This window comes from Cydia fagiglandana, chromosome 1 (genome assembly GCF_963556715.1).
Source record: "Cydia fagiglandana chromosome 1, ilCydFagi1.1, whole genome shotgun sequence".
Classification (NCBI taxonomy): Eukaryota; Metazoa; Arthropoda; class Insecta; order Lepidoptera; family Tortricidae; genus Cydia; species Cydia fagiglandana.
The window spans coordinates 21,807,409-21,829,240 of NC_085932.1; the positions used below are offsets into that span (position 1 = coordinate 21,807,409).

The 21,832-nt window shown below is 36.7% G+C and overlaps 1 protein-coding gene across 2 annotated transcripts in view; it reads right to left on the minus strand.

The window, feature by feature from the left end:
• LOC134667138 (protein trachealess) overlaps positions 1-20,005 on the minus strand; it is a 42,720-nt gene extending 22,715 nt beyond the window's left edge. The window contains exons 1-2 of one of the 2 annotated variants that reach the window (XM_063524437.1): positions 19,776-20,005; positions 3,656-3,732 (exon numbers count right to left, since the gene is read on the minus strand). In XM_063524437.1, coding sequence (XP_063380507.1) covers positions 3,656-3,732; positions 19,776-19,911 — 213 coding nt within the window. In that variant the 5' untranslated portion in view covers positions 19,912-20,005. Of the gene's footprint in view, positions 1-3,655; positions 3,733-19,760 lie in introns of both variants that reach the window. The other variant, XM_063524428.1, reaches the window with a different exon arrangement.
• Positions 20,006-21,832: the final 1,827 nt, after the last annotated feature.

Genomic DNA, 21,832 nt, shown 5'->3' on the forward strand with positions numbered 1-21,832 from the left:
AGCATCAGTTAGCTAGCCCTAAGCAACCAAAGGTCAAGCTGCAGTTGAAAAACTAATAAAGATAAAGTTAAGCTGATAATTTTCCCGCCGTCTCCATGCTTCTTTAAGTTGGGTATTGACTGGTCAGCTGCCTGTTAGCTATAGTTTTCGCGAAAATCGCCAGGACAGAGGTGAAAATTTTTGTATGAAAACTTGCAACTTTAAATGCATTTTTTGACGAAACTATTGCAGTCTAAAATGAAGTCAAAATCAGTCCATCGACTCAATTTTTTGCAAGCTTTCTAATGGTACCCCACACGATTCTTACAAATGAAAAAAGTTTCAGCCTACCCCTCTCAACCCCCTAAATTTCCCCCTTTAATAAGAAATAAGCAGTTTTGACTTATTTACAATATGAGTGGTGGTAATTGCTATAACTGTTCCAAATTTTAGGTATCTATGTCAAACGGTCTCTGAGAAAAACGTATTTAACTGATTTGCAAGACCGAAGTGATCCCATAAGTGTTCCGTAAACAAAGTTTTGTACGGAACACTAAAAACAACATAAAACTAAGCTACTAAGCCCAAAATCATGATTGTTAAACAAATACACATAATTTCTGTCAAAGGTAAATATATTCCTTCGCGCCTGATAGAGAAACAGTGTTGTATTGGCGACCAAAGGATTAAATATTTTTTGGTATAGACGAAGGTAACGAAGCAAATTCTATACTGTAGTGGAAGGAAAACGTTATGTTATGCCTGTGCCATTATACCCTTACGAAACCCACTAAACATATAATCATAGAGTAACGATGTTATAGCTTTGTATTGATTCAATTAGGTTTCAGCTAATTAATTAATTACTCATCAATAACTGCAGTTCATCACGAGCTACCACATGTTATTATTTGTTTGCTGACGGTCCACAGAAAGTAAAACCGGCTCTACATCTAATAGCAATTCCGCGGTGACGCAAAAAAGCTAAACAAACAAGATAGATGATGACGAAAAACGATCACCACGAGCCAAAATGACCCACTGATTGAAGAAATACTGGATGAGACTGATACTTCTCTACTGTTATGTAGATCTGTGAAACTGTTACTTAGTATTAGAGTTCAATATCGTTCAAACTTTGTTCTTTAAGTGGGACAATTGAGAAGTAAGTAGCTACCTACCTAAGAGATGATGAGATAACGATTTGCGATTGTAAGACAGCTCATTTTTACATGGCTAGTGATCGCTGATTATCTTGATTTGACATTTTATGACGATTGAAGAGCATTGGTAATATACTAATATGTCAGTTTTTCAGAATGTATAGGTAACAGTACCTACTTATTTGTATTTTGGCCATCATATACCTATGCCGAATTATCGAACAAATACATCTCTATTAATTTAGCTTTCTGGAAATAAAAGAGAAAAACATAAATATGAAAAATAACGTCAATAAGATATTTTTTCTCATCCAAAAAGCCAATGTCACTTCTAGTTAAAGTTTGAGTCTATTTAATAAACTTACCATTTAATGAGACGAAAAAGTTTTTTAAAAGATGAATCAAGGTTTTTTTGTATCAAATCTGCGTTAAAACGGTAGTAGATGATAGTCAAAAATAACAATAAAAGTTTGGATTATTCATTGTTAATAGTTTCTGTGCGCTAACAAAGGTAACGGTTTTTAACGGTGCACTTGAAGCAAAGGCACCTAATAGCTAAAGAACTTAAGCAAGTCAACATTATGAGCAACCAATACTAACGAATTTGCATTTTTAATGTAGTTTTAAATGTTTCTTTTTCTGCATTGGGTATAAAAATAATTTTTGAAAAGGAAATAAGAGTAGGTACGTAAAATTTATATGATGTATGATTATGGAAAATAAACTTAAGAGATCGCATGACGTTAAAATATAAACATCGATGACCTACGCCACTGCATCAATCTATTATACACTAACTACCGATTTCATCTACTCAATCAACAGATAAATATCGCGAGACAAATCAATCCGTACTCAATAACTTAGTAATTAAAATCAACAATGCCTCAGGAGCTTTCATCACAACAAAAAAACCATTTCGAATTGACAACCTTTCATATACGAACTTGACATCTTGCGCCACTGGCCGCATTACAATTCGTTTTACCAACACAATACCACATATTTACGAAAACTAATTTGATATTTGCTCGATTTCACTCAATTTCATAACAAAATTAATAGAATATATTCTATAGGGCTTGCACTTGTCAAGTAGTCACGTAAATTATCGATTTGTGCAATTTTACTGTCATTATGTTTAGTGGGTGCTGCGGTTTTCTACTTTGCTGAAACGGCTGAATACGTGATTCCTTGATCGGTTTTTTAGCTTAAGAAAAACAAAGACGTGCGTGGGTCAGGTTACTGTTGGTTGCACCATTGTAATATTGTGGTGCGTTTTTTATTGTTTTGAGTAGAATTGTTCTGCTTGTTTTGTAATATGGTAAGTATTTGGGTCAATCGAGTCCTTTATAATGGGAAGGACTAAGAGATAACCTCTAAATCACATCCGTTGAATCAACTATAACCTACTTGTCACGCTTGTAACGCTGCATCACGATTGTGTCTCTTTGTAGGTATATCATTGTCCTGTAAAGATAATTAACCCTGTATGGCCATACTATTATGTATTCTGTGCCCTGGCAATGACCCACGTTTGGCTAAGGGCAAAATTATTAAAAGTTTTCATGCTTACAGGACCCTTAATCGACTGAAAAAAAGCGGCCAAGTGCGAGTCGGACTCGCCCATGAAGGGTTCCGTAACAGCAAGTAACAATAAAATTGCGGTTTACGGTTTATGACGTATTAAAAAAAAACAACTTACCAAATCTTGTTCAAATCAATTTTCGGTGGAAGTTTGCATGGTAATGTACATCATATATTTTTTTTAGTTTTATCATTCTCTTAGTTTAGAAGTTACAGGGGGGGGGGGGGGGACACACATTTTACCACTTTGGAAGTCTCTCGCGCAAACTATTCAGTTTAGAAGAAAATGATATTAGAAACCTCAATATCATTTTTGAAGACCTATCCATAGATACCCCACACGTATGGGTTTGATGAAAAAAAAATTTTTGAGGTTCAGTTCTATGTATGGGGAACCCTAAAAATTTACTATATTTTTTCTATTTTTGTATGAATATCTTAATGCGGTTCACAGAATACATCTACTTACCAAGTTTCAACAGTATAGTGCTTATAGTTTCGGAAAAAAGTGGCTGTGACATACGGACGGACAGACAGACAGACAGACAGACAGACATGACGAATCTATAAGGGTTCCGTTTTTTTGCCATTTGGCTACGGAACCCTAAAAACAGGGTGACATCGCTAAGGGAAGGTTCAAACCTAATAACATCTTAGTCACAAGATGACCCATGAGCGGTGATCTGGTGAAAATCGATGGCGTGGGGACAGCAGAAGTCGGTTCGGACATCCTTGGTGGAGGCTTAGGGCTACCCCAGCGTCTCCCAAGCGTCGGCGTCTACTCAACTCTGCCGTTCGATGCAACGTTGGCGCAACTGCGCAGTAACGTCATTTTCCATAGCGCTGATTGTTTAATCAAAAGACGTTAGTGCGGGGTGGCCCTTATGTCCAGCAGTGGCTGTCTTTCTGAGTGGTTTCCAACTCACCTGGAGTATGTGTGTGCCCTGATGCTGCTCGAACAGCTCCAGCGCGAGCCCGATCGCCGTCCGCCGGTTCTGGGCTCCTGCAACAACGAAAACATAATATTGATGTCAAAATTGTCAAAGATCTTGCTAAAGAAGGCAACAGTGCGAGAAAAAAGTAACTTTTATAAGATTCTCGAGAGTTTTTGTAATCCATACAACACCTACATTGTAAGAATACATAATATAAAAACCGGCCTAGTGAGAGTCGGACTCGGCCACCGAGGTTTCCGTACTTTTTAGTATTTGTTGTTATAGCGGCAACAAAAATACATCATGTGTAAACATTTCAACTGTCTAATAGCTATCACGGTTCATGAGTTACAGCCTGGTGACAGACGGACGGACAGACGGACAGCGGAGTCTTAGGAATAGGGTCCCGTTTTTACCCTTTGGGTACGGAACCCTAAAAATTTAATAAAACAATAAAAATCTACCCAAAAATTACAGATTTATTAGGAGCCACTTTTCTTTAACATGTTTACTAATTTTGTCCTGCAGCTGTCTTCCAGTCGTTTAGGAGCTAAGTTACATACGAAACAGCGCGCAGTCTTAGGCTATTTAAAGGGATACATTTCCACGTAAGTAAGAACTGTCATGACACATGTCATCGCCGCTAGGCTACCCTCTCCACCGCGATCCGTCAGCTACTGTCGGCCACGAAGATCCTATCGCGCGGTGTCGGGTTGCGCGCGCGACGGATTTACGACAACACGCGGTTCCCGAGTTATTGTTTCTGATATGATGCGCAGAGTTAGGGCTGGAAGTTTTGTCTATTTATTATGAGTATTTAAATATATGTTTATTATACGGTGCCTTGATGCTATCATACACGTCATATATGAGATGTAAACTAATAGAGCGGTATTGGTGCCATGCCCATGACCTTTTATTAGTCATTAAAACATGTAAAACTTAGTACGTAAACGCCACTTCTATATTTTTTATAATACAATAGTTAAATTAAACATTTTGTTAGTGTCCTATAGTTTCCTTTATTATTTAGATAGGTACAGTCAGCACCAATAATACCGGATGAAACAACGCTCCAATGACGAATGAATCTAAATACATATTACATAGAGGTAATTTGTATTTACTCATTTGTAAAGCTATTCCCTAGATAATGTTATCTACATACCTACTTCTGTACTGTACCTACAGCATATCTAAATAATTTAAGAGCTTATATCACGCATGTATAATGCGTTTTCTTGTCTTAAACGTAGTTCAATATTTATAAGTTTCTGCTTTCGACATTAGGGAGATGAAATATGTATTGAGGCAGGTTTTCTGTTTCTTTAGAAATGTACCAATTTAGAGATTCATAAGTACGATGTACGCAACTTCCGATGATGAAATATTAGCTAGCCACGCCAGACCAGACCAAAAACTCAATGTTTTTCTATAGGGGATAATACCAGAGGGCCTAACGAGCTGAGGGCCTACCGCGAACCACCTCTCTGTCGCACTTGTAAATTTTTACGTAAGTGTGACAGGGAGGCAACACGTCGTACGTGGTTCGCGGTAGACCCTCAGCTCACTAAAACCCTACGATGTTGGAAGCGTGAACACGGGAACCTCTTGTCAACAGACCGACCGTTCACAAGGACACGGCGGTCGTGCGGCGCACTCGTGACGTAGCGCGGCCGCACGACACGTTCCACGTTCACGTTCGTTACATTACATCATTTAGGACACTCGAATTAAATTTTTCCAGAAATTAATTCCCAGCAAACTGGAAATCGTCTTAATACCTTAATTTGGTTCTAAATTAGTGTAATCCGAATTCCATTCCAGGAGATGTGGAAAAATCTCTTTTTCAGTTTTTTGCTTGTAGCTCAAAAACGGTACGTGGGACGGAAAATTTGCTCTAATCATGATAAAAATTGACGTCTAAGGATCCGATAATTAAGCTATGGGAGCGAAATGTGACTTTACGCAGGGTCTTCGATAGTAAGAACTTCGTCGTCATAGCAAGTAAACAAGCTACGAGACAATAAAAACACTTGTAACTCAAGCCAAGCCAAAAAACAATTAGTTTTCACATTATCTATTGGATATATTCACAAAGATATACATATCTTTGTTTCATTGTAAAAGACAGTTACAAATACAAATAAATAACTTATGAATTAAGACATCTAAGAATAATACTAACTTAAAACTAAAAACCCTAAATATAACTAAAATAAAACAAGGAATATAAAAACTACTGAAAGAGGCCTCCCCGCGCTACCCCCGGCGCAAAGATGCCCATCACACTCGCTCACAAAGATATAGGTGCTTACTATTATGCATATTTAAAATTTTGTTCGAAATATATTTTTCATTCATGCTTACAATGAAGTAACATATTAACGTATGTTTCATAGATAAGTTATTTTTAAAAGTCAGCCAGCACTCAGCACTTAGCATGATTGAAATTTATCACTCATTTGTCGCTAAATTTCATCAATTATCATACTTAGACTTCCACCTGCGTAAACATACATACTAAATACAAGAAAATGCATTTTAAAAACGCGCTGCACTTTTAATTCTGTCGTTATTAACTAACCTTTGCAACAAAGTAAAATAAACAGTTTAAGCGAAATAATATAAATATGATTGTCGTACGCCAGGCCGTAAAGCTTTCAAAAGAGAACAAAACATAGTCCACTATGACTTTATACACGAGCGGGGACACCATGCTTCAGGGAGTCAGCGGAAAGTTTCTTTAGTTATTTTTTGATGTGTGACTACAGTGTGGCTACCACCAGTTTGGCACTGACATAATCGGACATAATAATATGGAGAACGTAACTTACTTTGTAAATTACGTAGACGTTAGCGTATATGTCAGTTTTGACACCGTCAGTGATTCATGGCAGGTACAGATATGACGAAACTTGAACTAGAAAGTCTCTTTAATATTTCATGTACCGTATGGTTACCCTATGCAGCCTGCAGTCGGCATATCAAAGGCGGTGTCGTTGAATTAAATCGTCATAAAGCACTGCTATCGCGGCATCGGGCCCAATTCGCGTGTGAACCTCACTTGAACTAACCGTGAAACACAAGACACACATTGTCCGATGTTCATTTTTATCATTGTCTTTTAGTCAACTGGGAATCTAGACAAGCAGCAAAGTGTCAAGCCAAGTTCAAAAGAAAAAAGAACTGGCGACGCAGCGGCAGTGTTATTCAAAACATTCAAGGGCAATCCAAAAAACTGCACTTTCTGTATTCTTTTCATAGATCTAAATGACATGCATGTGTAAAGGATGACTCACGCTAGACTAGAGGTGTGCGCCGATGGCAAAATCATCGGCGGCGGCGTCCGATGATTTTTTGACCGGCGGCGGCGGCGTGATCGGCGTGAAATCGGCGTGGCATAATTTTTGATACTGCATGAGAACGTGGCTGTAGAAACTCTACATTAAAGCCTTCTGAGTATTTACTAGGCTATCCAAAGCATATTATGTGTGTTTTCTAAATTATTGCCGAAAATTATATCCCGGCATGTCACTTGGCAACCATTTATTACCAATACCTACCCATTGGTTACCAACGGTATGTTTAAATATTAAATTAAAAAGGATACTTTAAAACGCTACATTTCAGGCAGTATTTTTACTTACTTTTAAGCGAAATACAAATAAAACATAAAAAAAAATCTTTAAGTTGCCTTAAATCTATATTGACTTTTCCCAGCCGCTGTCGCCTCACTTAGGATTTGTTACGATACGATATAATGATGAATACTTTACATTTGTCTGAACTGAAGTTTAACAGAAAACTATGTAAGACTAAAGATAATATCGTCGTTTTCGAAAGTAAACTTATCTGGCCGGTTGATTCGCTCAACAGAATGTCTTTGGAGTGTCCCGTTTTATAGAATATTAAGGTCTACTTTGTTTTCTTTACTCCTAGCTTAGTGAAGATATTTGGTGATTTAAGTTCCTATAAGTAGGTATCATTGTTTAGGTATAGCTTATTACGAAGCTTTAACCTGACTTTTATAATTTTGATTGAAATATATATTGCTAAGTAAAAGAAGCTGATAATCACCATAAAATGACTAAGAATTGATCGTGTGTATTTTTAAATGAAATTGTATATTATGTGATAAATAAATCAAATCATATCTATCATATGATGACATTGATGTCTTGTTGATGACTCTCATGCGTGTCACCAGAATCATACGAGAAATCATAAAATACGCAATTACAGCTTGCTGGAGATTCTAAGAAGAAAATAGCATGTTTATGTCCTAGGATATGAACCTGCTATTTTCTTGACATTAGTTCACTGATTAAATTGACAATAAAGAGACTATTGATGTAAAACAAAATGCGTTCTACAAAAAAGCTGTGCGATAAAATATCAAATAATAACCTGAGATCCAGAAACAAGATCTTGTTTAAATTAACGCTAAATCGTTATCACAGCTAACACCGCAACAACAAAAATTATGCTAATATGCTTCACTGGCAAATAATAAGCGAAAAAGCATAAGGATCTTTAAATTATACCTCTGACACTATCTACTCACTACGCAACATGGAATAAGACACGATAGGTATCAAAATCTCCCACGCCGATTATACGCCGGTCAAATTTATCGGCGGCGGCGGCGTGGAAAAATCGTCGGCGGCGGCGGCGCGGCGGCGCGGCGCACATGTCTACGCTAGACCTGGCCGTGCCCGGGCCGAAGCGACATGTCATTTTCTATGACGGCTGTTCGGTGATCAAGTGGTACTTTCCATAGAAAACGAAGCGCCGGAAGCTCCGGCCCGGTCTAACGTGAGTCATCTTCATCCTTAACACAGGTACCTAATTATTAGATTATTATTACTGTCTGTCTGTCTCAGTAACTCACCTCATACAGAGAATCACGTTTCTTTCATTCTGGACTCATAAGCTGTGTACTTATTATATCTATATCGTGAGGTAAACGAGAGCTCAATTGTAAAATTCAAAAATAATAGAAACTAAATTTATAACAACGGAAAATCTTTCTCTCTGCCTGCTATATCTTCGTTATAGCATAACTTTTTCACATATTTATGTAATTCTTATGAACGAAGGATTATTCGCAGCAACAAATTAAGTGCAAATAGGGCCATTCCGGCGTTAATAAAGGCAGATGAACAAATTTTTACTAAGCCCGCTAAGTCTCCGTATAATTTCGTCATTACCGACAGCGCCCGGCGTAGTTACGGTCGTCTGCGGAAGGAACTTCCCAAATGTGGGTATTAATCTCTGCCTTATTAATGGTATTTCTGTGTACAGACACCTTTATCTGAAAAATATATTATGACGTGAAAGAATAAATGACTCGACATGCTCATATGGCTCTGGGAACAAGGTCTTGTCACTATCAGCCTATTTTTGCACGCTTCGGAATTGCTCACTATAATTTGCAATATCTTTTTTGCAGGTCTCTACGTCATTTAGCGTTATCGAGTATCTGCGAGTGTATAGAATCAAAGACAACTGTCTAGTCAGAACACATAGCCCCCTAAAACAAGATACGAATATATATTATTTCCGATAACAGTACTGTGTTTTTTTTAAGGTTCCTACCGACTCGTATGTGGTTTTAAATTACACTTTTGTATTTGCGATCAAATGACGCAGTTTATTTTTACTGCGTTCTTGTTTTGTTTATGTTTCTTTATGATACAAGGTGAGCAATGAAGGTGGCAAGCTTAAGAAAAAAATCCTTCATTCATACAGACTAGGATATAAAAAAAGCTATGGCTTTTTATACACAACTGTCAGATTGGTCTAATTTGGTGCGATTTTAATAGCCCCCTGCGGTGGCCGGCTAAAGTGGCTAAACGATCGGTTTGACACGAAATAACGATGCTTTCACACCGAACAGAGTACAGGACGCAATGTAGGTAAAATATACAATATTGTTACTAGGCATTGTTTCGGGAAATCCTACCTCGGGAAATCCTACCTCGTGTGTCGATCTTTAATACTTACCTATCCTTTAAAACAGGGTACTAGTTTCTAAATTTTATTTACATAGGTATAGATATATGTGTACTACAGCCGGCCTAGCCAAGGTTACAATCGCTATCGCTTCGACAACGAAAAGCATTATGTCTCTCTATCACTCTTCCTCATAAGTGTGACAGTGACAGTTGCGTTTCGATCGCTACGGAGCGTAAGCGATTGGCATCTTGGCTACGCGGCCTGTATATACTAAATGCTACTAAATTTAATCTGAAATAAAATTACTTTACAACTGCAATAGTCCGGTGTGACACAAGGCCATATTTGAACGGCCAGTATTTAGTGGGCGAGCAATAATTCGTTCGTATTTGCTCGCACAGAGCTAACATTTGCGGGGCGCGAAATTAAATAAACGCAGGGGTCAGCGGCGACGGAAAACTTACGAGAAGTTGCCATTCGAGGGTAGTTTTTAATATAAATGAATAAACCGAACGAGTAAAGATTTGATCCTAAAGTACATTAACTAATTGAACTCAGCCGAATAAGTTAGCTTTTACTGAGCTGTTACACATACTTATAATGTCTTACTAATGTCGTTATTTCTTGTAATTATTTTTTCTGTCTCCATTTAAATCCACTAGGGCCATAAATGCAGTATTACATATATAACGTAGTTACGAAGTATATAGTGTCAAATATAATTACAAATACATTATTACCTACAACATAATTATACCGCGTGTGACCTGTAATACGAGCAAAAAATTTAACTGTAGGCTGTTCTTCTCATACTGACCATCATTTGTTCAGCAACTTTTAAAAATAACTTGCTTTATTCTAACACGCAATGTATTGCGAATTATGTTATGTTTAAGGCGTGACAAGCAACGTCAATCACAATTCACAATGATATGGCGTGGCGATGGCGTCCATTGAAGATAATATTTATTTTATATGAGAAAAATAGGGAGTCTAAATACTTCATTATTTTTAAAAGTTGTTGAACAATAGTGTCACCGTTTGAGGAGTACAATCTATGTTTTAATTATTTGCTCAGGCCACACCCGGTATATTACCTACCTGTTCTTTTGGGTAGCTGTCATTACCTAAGATCCTTATTTACCCACTCCACGATTCATTACTCTGGACTCCAAAGGAAAACGGCATAACCGCAGCTTGAAACTTTTCCCGCCCTCAAAAACAACATAAGTGCGTTGATTACCAATCCCCAGGGCCCTTGACCGGAACCCTAATGAAGAATTACTGCCCTTTGTGGCTCCAAGGGCTATTGATTGGCGCCTTTTAAAATAAGAATACGGAGTTATGGGGTTTTGGTGAAGTGTGAGCCTTTTATCTGTGGATCTTCTTGATTGATGGATTTTACTACAAATTCTTTTTTTTTTCTTTATGATTGTAATAAAAGCTGTTTTCTTATAGTACATTATTGTCGATGCTCGGAAGTAGCTACTTGCAGGCTGAGGATTCGTTTTAAACGGACGACCTTGGGAGTCCGTTTAATTGAATCCGAAGCCAGCAAGTAGCCTTCCAGCCGAGTCATATATAGTGCTTTTCTCAAAAATGGTGCACGAAATATAAATTATCATAGAAATATTTTACAAAAGCAACATTCTTACGTATATATTTTCACAGAACAAAGCCCTTGCCGCCTTTTATTTTTTTTAATAAAAAAATAGAAGTGTATTTTTCTGCCGAAAATACGCCAACCTATTTGAGACAGCTAAATAGTCGCGGTACTAATCATCTGTTTGGCTGTTTAATGGGCCTGTGCCTTCATTTGATATGGCCATTTCAACTTTTAAAAAGTTTGGAACTCGACAAATAATGGAATTTGTATACAACATTGCAGTCCTAAAATCGAGACTGCAATGTTTTTAACTTTTTAATTTTTGACTGACCATAAACTCCGCGCTTCGCGACCTATTTTTTAGACGGCAAACTCGACTTTGCCGTCCATTTTTGAGAAAAATATTTTTCTCACTGCACCCACGTTCGAAATGCTCTGTTTCGCCCTATGGTTGACTGGTAGAGAATGCCTTAAGGCATTAAATCCGCCATTTGTACTTATGTTTGTGTAATAATGTTTAAATAAATAAAATAAAAGCGTAAGGCTCTGAATGATACTGAAACAATACAGCTCGTATTCTCCATAAGTATGCGACACGTGCTAAAAAGTAGTTTTATCAAGACTTTAGCACTAATTCCAAAAATCATTAACATTTAAAAATCATCATCAATGAAATCCGACAGAAAGAAGCAGAGAGCTGAAGAAATATAAAATAGGTAATATAATGATATATTATCTGCAAGTTTTTTTTTAAACTAGGTACGCGCGGAAGTACTAGCCGTACTGCTTATTAGTTAATAAATATTGCTGAAACTAAACCATACTTACCTACAGAATATTCTTCAGCAAAACAGAGAAATACGGAAAAATCGCAGTAGCCGGTGGTAATGAATTGTAACTAGCCAATTACACACCCGGATAACCCTTCTGGCGCCGGTGCCCGGGGCTGCGCCGGCTGACTGGACTGGACGTGGGTTCCGTATTGGAATTGGAAATGTATACTGATGTTTCTAAGTAAAAGTTACCATACTTCTATAATGGGACAATAGGTACATAATACAAAAGAAGACGCAAAATTTACACATAAAATACAAACTAACAAAAATCCTAACATTTTAATACTACATATTATAAATGTAATTAGTAAATGTTTAAAGGACATGATATATATTCGTTTAAAACTAGATGGTGTTTCTGGTTATTTAAAAAAAATACTGATATAAATTTTAGGATTATACAAGTACATATATCCAGATCTGCTTTATAACCACTTAAATATAGATAGTAAGTGACGTGGGATGATTCTTCTAAATTATTATGACTTGATAATGTTATTTATTAGGTACCAAGAAGAATTATTCTTCTTTAATTGGATTATGTAGATAGGTGACAAAACATACATTCTAAAAATAAAACTTCCTTAAATGAAATCTATTACGACATTTATGACTTACATACATATAAGTAAATGTACCTATCATGATTTGGTTGAGTTATTTCAATCAACCATTTTTCCAACTCTTTCAACCTCGTCCGAAACCCGGTGTCCCAGCGAGAAAGGGCCCCTAGTCCGACCTCATCCATTCCACACACGTCCTGTCAATACGCCAATTGTGCAGGGGCTATTGATTGAAACCTTCACTTTATTATGCTATATCAAGCTTTTTTCCAGTTGCACTTGTGTTTTTCTCACTAGTCGCCAATTGTTGATTGACTTTTTATTACTTTCCGGCATGGATAAGACACCCGTCACGTTTTTATGAACGGAGTTATTATTTGTGACTTTGTCACAACCTGCCGGCGTATTATGAATGGCTTTATCCATCTTTATCCACGTGATAAAATAACTGTCACTTTTTAACACAATGGGATAGAAAGTGACGGACACCGTTTTATCACGCTGTCACGACAAGATCGACCATCATATCCGTACTGATCTAATATGTAAGTAGGTATGCAATGCAACCATAGCATAGCATAATTAAAGACTTATAGAGTGAGTCTTTCATTTTGGTAAATCTTATTACCTACGTATCTACCTTTTATCTGTATTATTTAGGTAATAAAATTACATTAGGAACCCAAACGTAAAGCAGACCATTTACCTTGAATAGACAAGTACTAGTATGTCAAGTATCCCGATGGTAAATACCGATACCCAAGATACCGATATCGATACCTCCTTAATATGCCGGGGCCACGGTTCATTCCCGGTCATACCCGGGATTACAGCCGAGTTCCGGGCATGGCAGGGTAACCCTTTATCTTTGGATTAGCTTTTGAACTTTGGCAATACGGGACTATTGACATTTTATCAATATACTGACACTTATAAGCAGACATCGTACATTTTCCAGCATTTTTGGTGCAGCAGAGTGGTGTTAACGGAATTGGTATAGATAATTTCAACTGAAATGGTAAATTAAGGTTAATTTATACCAATTCCGTTAACATCACTCCGCTGCACCAAAAATGCTGGAAAATGTACGATGTCTGCTCATAAGATATTGATTGATTGAATTCATGATTGAAGTTTACTTAAGCATTACATTCTAACATACTAGAAAATTAACTTTTTAACCAAGACTGTTAAAATATTGCCACTAACTTTTTACAACAACCAACCTTACTTTCTGTAAGTAATAATTTTGTGTGTGATTTACTGATTTATAACCATATTTTTTAGTTTTAAAATATTATGATATGAGTAAACACATACCTATACGAATATACGAGTAATTACAATTGTTCATATTTTCTTTATAAAAACACCTGAATCACACGCAAAACCGCATAAGTCAAAAAGGCAATAATTCTCAATACAATAACGGAAGACAAGCCAGATAAATTCGACAAATTAACTTCGGGGTAAACACATGTTTTGTTCCCTATATTGCCGGTAGGTGGCAGCACGTGATTTATCGTAGAAGGGTGTCGGCGTTGGCAGAAAACGGACGTTTGGGGCAGATTTTGATGTTGTTTTATGTGTGTGAATTATTCAAAATTCGATTTCGTTTGAGATTAGATCTGGAATTGGAACTTTGTACATTTAATAACAAGTTATGAAAAGTTTCATCACTCATAAAATATCTTAAATTATGTTGCTAGAGTCTGTGCGGAAAGAGAAGAGTCGTATGGGCTCCCTTACATTCCATGACTCTTCTCTTTCCACACAGACTCTAGTGTTTAGTTTTTACTTATAAATAAAACAAATTCAAAAGATGAAAAGTCAAAAGTATTGCAGTTGTATAAAGGACTTAAAAATATTAAAAGTACTTTTACAGAAAACGCAGAGCAGAAAATAATGAAAGTGGCTATGAAAATATAACGAAAAAAAAAATTATATATTTTCGGCTAACTTCCATTATTCCTAACAGTCTCAAAGTCTCAACTATCCTCATACCTAACGCCATATTTTAAACATCCCTTGACCGAGCCCGATAACGTTCCTTAATACGTTGTACCCGTAAATCATGGGCGGCACATCTGCCGGCGAAATAGAAAAATAACAATAAATAAAGATGGCGACATACGGCGGGTATATTGGAAACTTGGGTTGGGTGCTTTTGCTTTGGAACCGTTGCCTGAAAAATAGGATAAACAAGATAATGGGGTTAACAACTTATTGGTTAGATACCTTACTAGACTCCTTTAGACATAAAAAAGAATACATTGGATTATATAACTAAGACTGGGCAGCGTATGACTATATTTGGGTTGCCTCGGGTTTACTAAATAGGTACTTAATTTTAGATGAATAAGACCTATAATCTGCAAATCTGCTAAATGCATAAATAAAGGTAGCCACTAACAGTCCAAATAGCGTGGCTGCAATCCAAAATCGGTCCGTGAATGTCAAAAACGTAAAATGATTAATATTAGGATGCCGTCCATTTGGATGAATCCATTGAAACGGCATCCATTTGGAAGGTTCGTCAGTGGCCTGCTTAACATTTATGATTGGTAATTCAGACAGTATTATGAACAGTGAACATTAAAGGTAAAACAAGGCAGTGAAAGTAACAAGTTACCTTCCCTACCTACTAAACCATCAAACGGCGTCTAACGGCCGGATTCGAAATTTAGGATACGTCAAATATTACGGCTAGATATACGATATGGATTACAAATGTCAGTGTCAAATATGACGTTAATATCGTATCTAGACGTAATATTTGTCTGTAATGGGAGACGTAAATATGACTGCTCGCACTACCCCTACAGGCTCTACAGGTTTTCAAGACCATATTCCACTAACTCTAGCTATGCACATAGTAAACTGATTACACTAACCTACCAGGAGGCCTGCTCCAGTTAGATGGTTATCATTCAATTATGCTATTACAGCGTCGGTTAATTTGACGTTTGTGACGTTCGTAACTCACTTACGGCGGAAAATGTCCAGTTATTTTAATTGTGTAGGGTGTGGCGGGTTTAATATGATTAAAATTGGATTCAAATGCAATGTTGACACTAGTGAAAATAGTTTGTTAGCAATAAGGTTTCTTAGGCACGATTTTTAATTTTCCTTGTATATTTTTTAATATCGATTATTTATTAATATCGAGTAATAATTAACAAATACTAGGAGTATATTATTAGCCTGTTACATATTAAAAACGTACGTCGCGTTATTGACGACATGAATAATTAATATTTAATTATAAAATTATCTACCTACTTGTTAGGCTAATAACTTTTGAATTTATAATCAAAAACTTCAAACAAGTCAAACCCAACTTGAACTCCTAATGAAAATGTAAATAAAAGGTACCTACACTGTTTTAAAAACAACTTACTTTCCCAAAATTAAACGAAGACGCACAGTGGTTCGTCCAATTAAACGCTCCAGACAAAATCGTCAAACGAACCCCACGGCGATTTGAATAAGCACGTCACGTTCGCCAAATAAGCAGTACTAACAAGCGGTATATCGTTTGCACTGATTGTTAATTGATTAGATTAAAAATTTCGTCCCAATTCACGGCGTATTGTTACACTGGGGGGATTAATTAGGTTTTTAATGGCGGTGTCCCTTACGACATATTTGCAGATGTTGGGATCATCTTGCTAATTTTATTTGAAAGTTGTCGGTGTCTCTTTGTGACTTTATTTAGAAGAAATTCACAATATAAGTACATAGTAACCAAGGTGTGGTTGCATTGCAACTAAATTCCTAATGAAATTATTAAATCCCCGTTTATTCGTGCCTGAATACCTAAGTGTAAATTATGTTAACAACTTTGTAAAGTACCTGACAACTTTAATAAATCTTACATAAATTTGTATAATCAGTACAAGATTTTCTACGTTCTAAGTTAATAAACACTTTACTTAATTGTTTAATGGGTCTTCTCACTTAGTTTAATCTAAACCGTATATATTACTAGACGACATAATGTGCCTATGGCTGATATTGAAATTGTATGTATTTCATTTTTATCAAATGTACCTTCATTTATGCTTTATTTCTGGTAGAGTATTATTACATTTATAGTAATTACATAATTACATTTAATAAAACAAAACACTTAAACATTGTATGGAAAATTTACCAAAACAAGACCAAGAAAGACAAAGCCATTTATTTAAATTGATTGCCCCAAATGCACAAATCGAACCCCATTGCATTGCACATGAGTTTCATGGGTTTTTTACAAACGGAGTACATTTAACAAAGTACCCCAATACCTTTATTGCATACGTGAGTATATTTGAAACTAGAAAATTTGCCCTCGAATATTTTGTGAGACAATTTTGACACCCCTAAATGCTCATGTTTTATTACGAGTTTTGGGATTCCGCATACTTACTGTGAACCATTGAATATGATAAAACGTACTGATTTTCTTTTTTTGTGAACTTAAAGAGACGTACTTTCTCTTTTTTAAGTTGATACAAAATGATTTAAATGATATATCTGAATTTCATTAAATTACTTCTTAATTTGGCTAATAATTTGTACAGTAATATTAGAGTGTTCTAGAATTTACGAATACGAACGTATTGTAATTTTCAATAGGTACATGTCTGTCGTAACACATTCAAAATTTCAATATATACAAAGAAAATCCTGCTTGAAAATTGAGTTAAAATGACAGTGGCGTATGTAGTGATTCGCGCGGCGGTTGCATTAAGCGCATTAGGGGGCTAAATTGGATTTGAGGGTGTTTTATTGGTACACTTGTTACGAATTTAAGACCACTGTGCGGTAAAAAAATATTGGAAAATATGTGAAGCATATGACAAATATGTGACTGTATTGTAATGCTCCCGGCGTCTTAAATATTTATGTGGATGTTATATGTATGTGGTTCAAAGGAAGAGCTGGCAAAATAATTACATATAGTCGATATGTTATTTATTTCCACATAACGTGGCATAAAAAAGAAACATATAAGGGCAAGATAGCAAATAACATTATTTTCTATCCGAGACAACTATATATTTTCCAATTTGTATCACCAAAATATTCTACAATATATTATAAACAAATATTTCGGTAGGTACCTACCTGCTAAAATTGTTAAGTGTTATACGGAGCAATAAACTTGCTAAAAATATATTTCTTAATGCGTCCCCTTCCAATAATCAGGGCTCATGTGTAATGTTGTCCTTGAACAAACACCGGTGTTTTTTCCCTACAAACGAATAGGTAATATTTATTTGACGTATTGCGGAGAATCAGCGTCCCTAAGGCGTATTTATTTGCCTGCACGCTTCGACTGACAATTTTATGTGATTTACCCCATTGTTTAGTGGTTTTGTACGGAGAAAAGCCAAAAAAGCACACAGTGGTGCTGCCGCCACTGTGTGCTTTTTTGGAAATTATTTTTGTTATACTCCTAAAGATATTTTGCTCGTACCTATACGTATAATATCATATAATATTTAATATTATTTTGTAATATAATTAACATACCTACTTCCCTACTTTTCAACGTAAATTACTCCTATTCTTATAAAGATGTCTTACTGATGGAGAGAAAATGGAATCACAGTTTTGTAGCCGTGTTATCGGATTGCAAGTACGTACTGAAACTACACCTTAACTATAAAACAACAGACACCTCAACTGTCGGCACTTTAACTACAAAGAGACAGACAGCAATAAACTTGTTTTGCCGACGCTACAGGGGCGGGTAACGTGGTTAGCGCGACAATGACTTGACGAAGGCAAATCTGATTTGCAGACCCTCCCGCTGTTTTAAACCGAGGCCATTTTGAACGTTAGGGCTGTCGCGGCCGGCTGGGGCATATGGTTTTGTGATGATGTAGCACGGTTCGTAATGACGGTTTTTGGTAACCCTAGGTTATTTCTATACTATTGCATTGAATGCGTTATTATAGGATTCCAGTAAGTCATTAATGCAAGTGCATGTACAGTTGTACACCCAACTGCAAAAGTACATACTGAGCTAAGTAGCTACTTTAAGTGTATGCACTTTTGCAGCTTATTAAATATACAGTAAGTATTACTTTTATGGGTCTCATCACTGGATCATCGTTTGATTCGCTAACTAGCCTCTACGCAATGGAATCGTTTAGTGAAAAACAAAAAAATGTTTTTAAGTATTTTGTTTCACATATATATAATCAAAATAGTTTTTTTTTTGTTTTTCACGACACGAATTCTACGTTTTCGCTAGTGATGTACCGACTATTGATTTGGCCGACTAGCCGACTAGCCGACTAATCGGCGCTCGAAAGGCCGATTAGTCGGCCGACTAGTCGGCTAGTCGGCCAGATCATTAGTTTCGTATAAGTTCTGGTGAAAAACAATAGTTTTGCTCCTTTGATTGCGCTATTCATCATATTAGCTTGACTAAAAGGTGTTCTCTACAGGTTCAAAGACCTATCACAAGAATCCTCGTTCCATTTCTGTCTTTCTTTTATTTTGCGAACCTGAGCAGACCATCAGTACAGCTTGTAGGAGTATTTCCAAGGCTATATTTCCCGTACGTACTCGCCAGTTAAAAACTATCCCCTGTGGTCAGCGTCTTTGCGAGCAACGTGCCCTGTCTAAGTCTCTATATTTTGCAATTACATTGTAACAGTTCCCCATGGCTCCACCATAAAAAAAAACAAAAACTGATTAATAATAAAATTATTTTACTATCGAACTTGCCCATGAAATTACACGAGAATCAGTTGAGTTCGACCTGTAGAGGAAAAAACCAGCCCACCAACATACGATAACGATCAAACGGTCAATTATTTATGGACAAAAGTTTTCGTTTGCAGCTTGAATAGGTATTTTAGTAAAATATACATAAAACATGTGGTAAATATTGACTGTTGATTTCTTTTTTCTCTGTTTTTCTGTAACTAATAAAGTGCCGACTAATCGGCCATTTTTGCCGACTAGTCGCCGACTAATCGCCGACTACAAATGTGGCCGGATAATCGGCTTTCCCGACTAGTCGGCGACTAATCGGTACATCCCTAGTTTTCGCTCAGTTGTTCTGACTTCTGCGTAGGCAGCTTACAGAGCATTTTTTAACTACACCTTAGTGAAATGTCACTAACCTTTAAGCGTCTTACTAGTCGGCGGCGGATCCCTACTCCACGGCGGGTCCCCGTGCCCGGAGAAGTCTCTTAACTTAAGGTAGCTGATGGTGAGCCTGATGATGGACGCCTTGTCCAGCTGGCTGGTGATGGCGGCAGGCAGCGGCAGCATCTTCGCTAGCTCGTAGAACTCGTAGTTCTCCTTCCCACGGCGAGATCTCGCCGCGTCTCGGCTTTTTTCTTTCCGCAACTCGAGAATGCTGGAAAGAAAACGGGTAGGTTAGATTTGGATGGCAACATACGGATAATAGGGTATTCTTGTACTAGTCAAATCAGTTTCTTTTTAAGAACTGTCAAAACGATTTGACCATATGTGTCGTTCCATGGAAAAAGGTACCTTATGGCGGCAGGCGCTTACGTCGCATAGCGCCGCAATAATATTGGAGCGACGTTAATAATAGCGTAAGCGCCAACCGCCATAAGGAACCATTAAATGTGGGACGTCTCATATGGAATTTATATGAAAACTGCTATAGTGACGTCACGGTCAAATCACCTACTCTTTTTAGCTCTATCCGAAAATGATTAAATTGAAATTGTGTCGAAATATACCTGCTAGCTATGTTTGTCTAATAATTAACTTATTTCGTGCATGGTGTGAAATAATTTATTCTAAATACAGGAAACATCCCAATTATGTTGTGGGGGTAATTCCCATTTGTAATGGGAACAATTCCAAAATTGTGAAATCATTATATGACAGATTAAAGCAAAACTTATCAATTTTATGACACTACTGCGATTTTATTGTATAGTAATGATAAACCGAATACCTCACATGTTGTACATAAAGATTTTCTGATATTGTAATTTACAGAAAACTAAACCTACAAATACAATCTTTCAGTTTTAAGACTATGTTATTTATCAAAAAGAATCCTGAATCTTGAGTTATTTTATTTTATTTTATTTTCTTTATTGGAGAAACAACAGAAGTAAGTACATAATAGTTAATGGTAAGTTATATAGATGGTCAAGCAAATCTTGTCAGTAGAAAAAGGCGCGAAATTCAAATTTTCTATGAGACGCTATCCCTTCGCGCCTACATTTTTCAAATTTGCCGCCTTTTTCTACTGACAAGATCTGCTTGACCAAGTATATAATTCAAAAGATGTGCACCTACCTCCTAAAACGCTACCTCCTAAGTTATCTAGAATGTTACTTGATGAAAAAATTTAACGTACATATTTATCTTTTTTTTTGCCACACCCCTCGGGGTTTAAAGAACTATGTTGATCATAAAGGTAGGCACTTTATGTCCGGCTGCATTAATCCAATGCTTCGGTATTTAGACTCGTTAATAGTATCTTCATTTATATGCTGATATATGCTGTACCTAACTTCCCAGTTAAAGAATCACCGTTTTAACTCATCTAAGCTAACTTTGCACCCACTTGAATATAGCAAAGTGAGTGACTGTTATTATAAACGCCATATTTTCATATTGATTTGACATTAATGATGACATTGCCGCACTTTGTCAATGCAAATTCCATGCAGAACTAGCTTGGTCCGACTTTGTACGACCATTTACGTTATGCAGCGTAAAAAACGGTCTCGGAGCTGCCTCCCAGTCCCACATAGGTACATTTTTATTTGACAAGTTAATGGGTCTAATTCCGCGTGTCACTCCTGTCACCGTATCCTGAAGCCTCCACTCCTCCAGGTGGGAGTGGCCGCGAGCTCCTCCCACTAATGATCACCGCCATAGCTTCGTATAAATAACATTTGCATTTTTATACCGACTTGATGGAATTCCACGGGCGCGCGGGTTTAATTTGCGTTTTATGAAGTTTGGGGTTAACGTTCGTTAAAACAAAGAGCTTGGATTTAGAGCGTCGTAAATTGTACGGTAAACATTACCAGACTAGTTTATGCTGAGACTAGAGACCGGCTTCTCACGGGTTAAAGAATTAGGTTTACACCTAAACCTTTCTCAAGAATCACTCTATTCATAAGTGAAAGCCGTATGAAAATCCGTTCAGTAGTTTTTGAGTTTATCGTGAACAAATATAATATATTTATAAACAAAC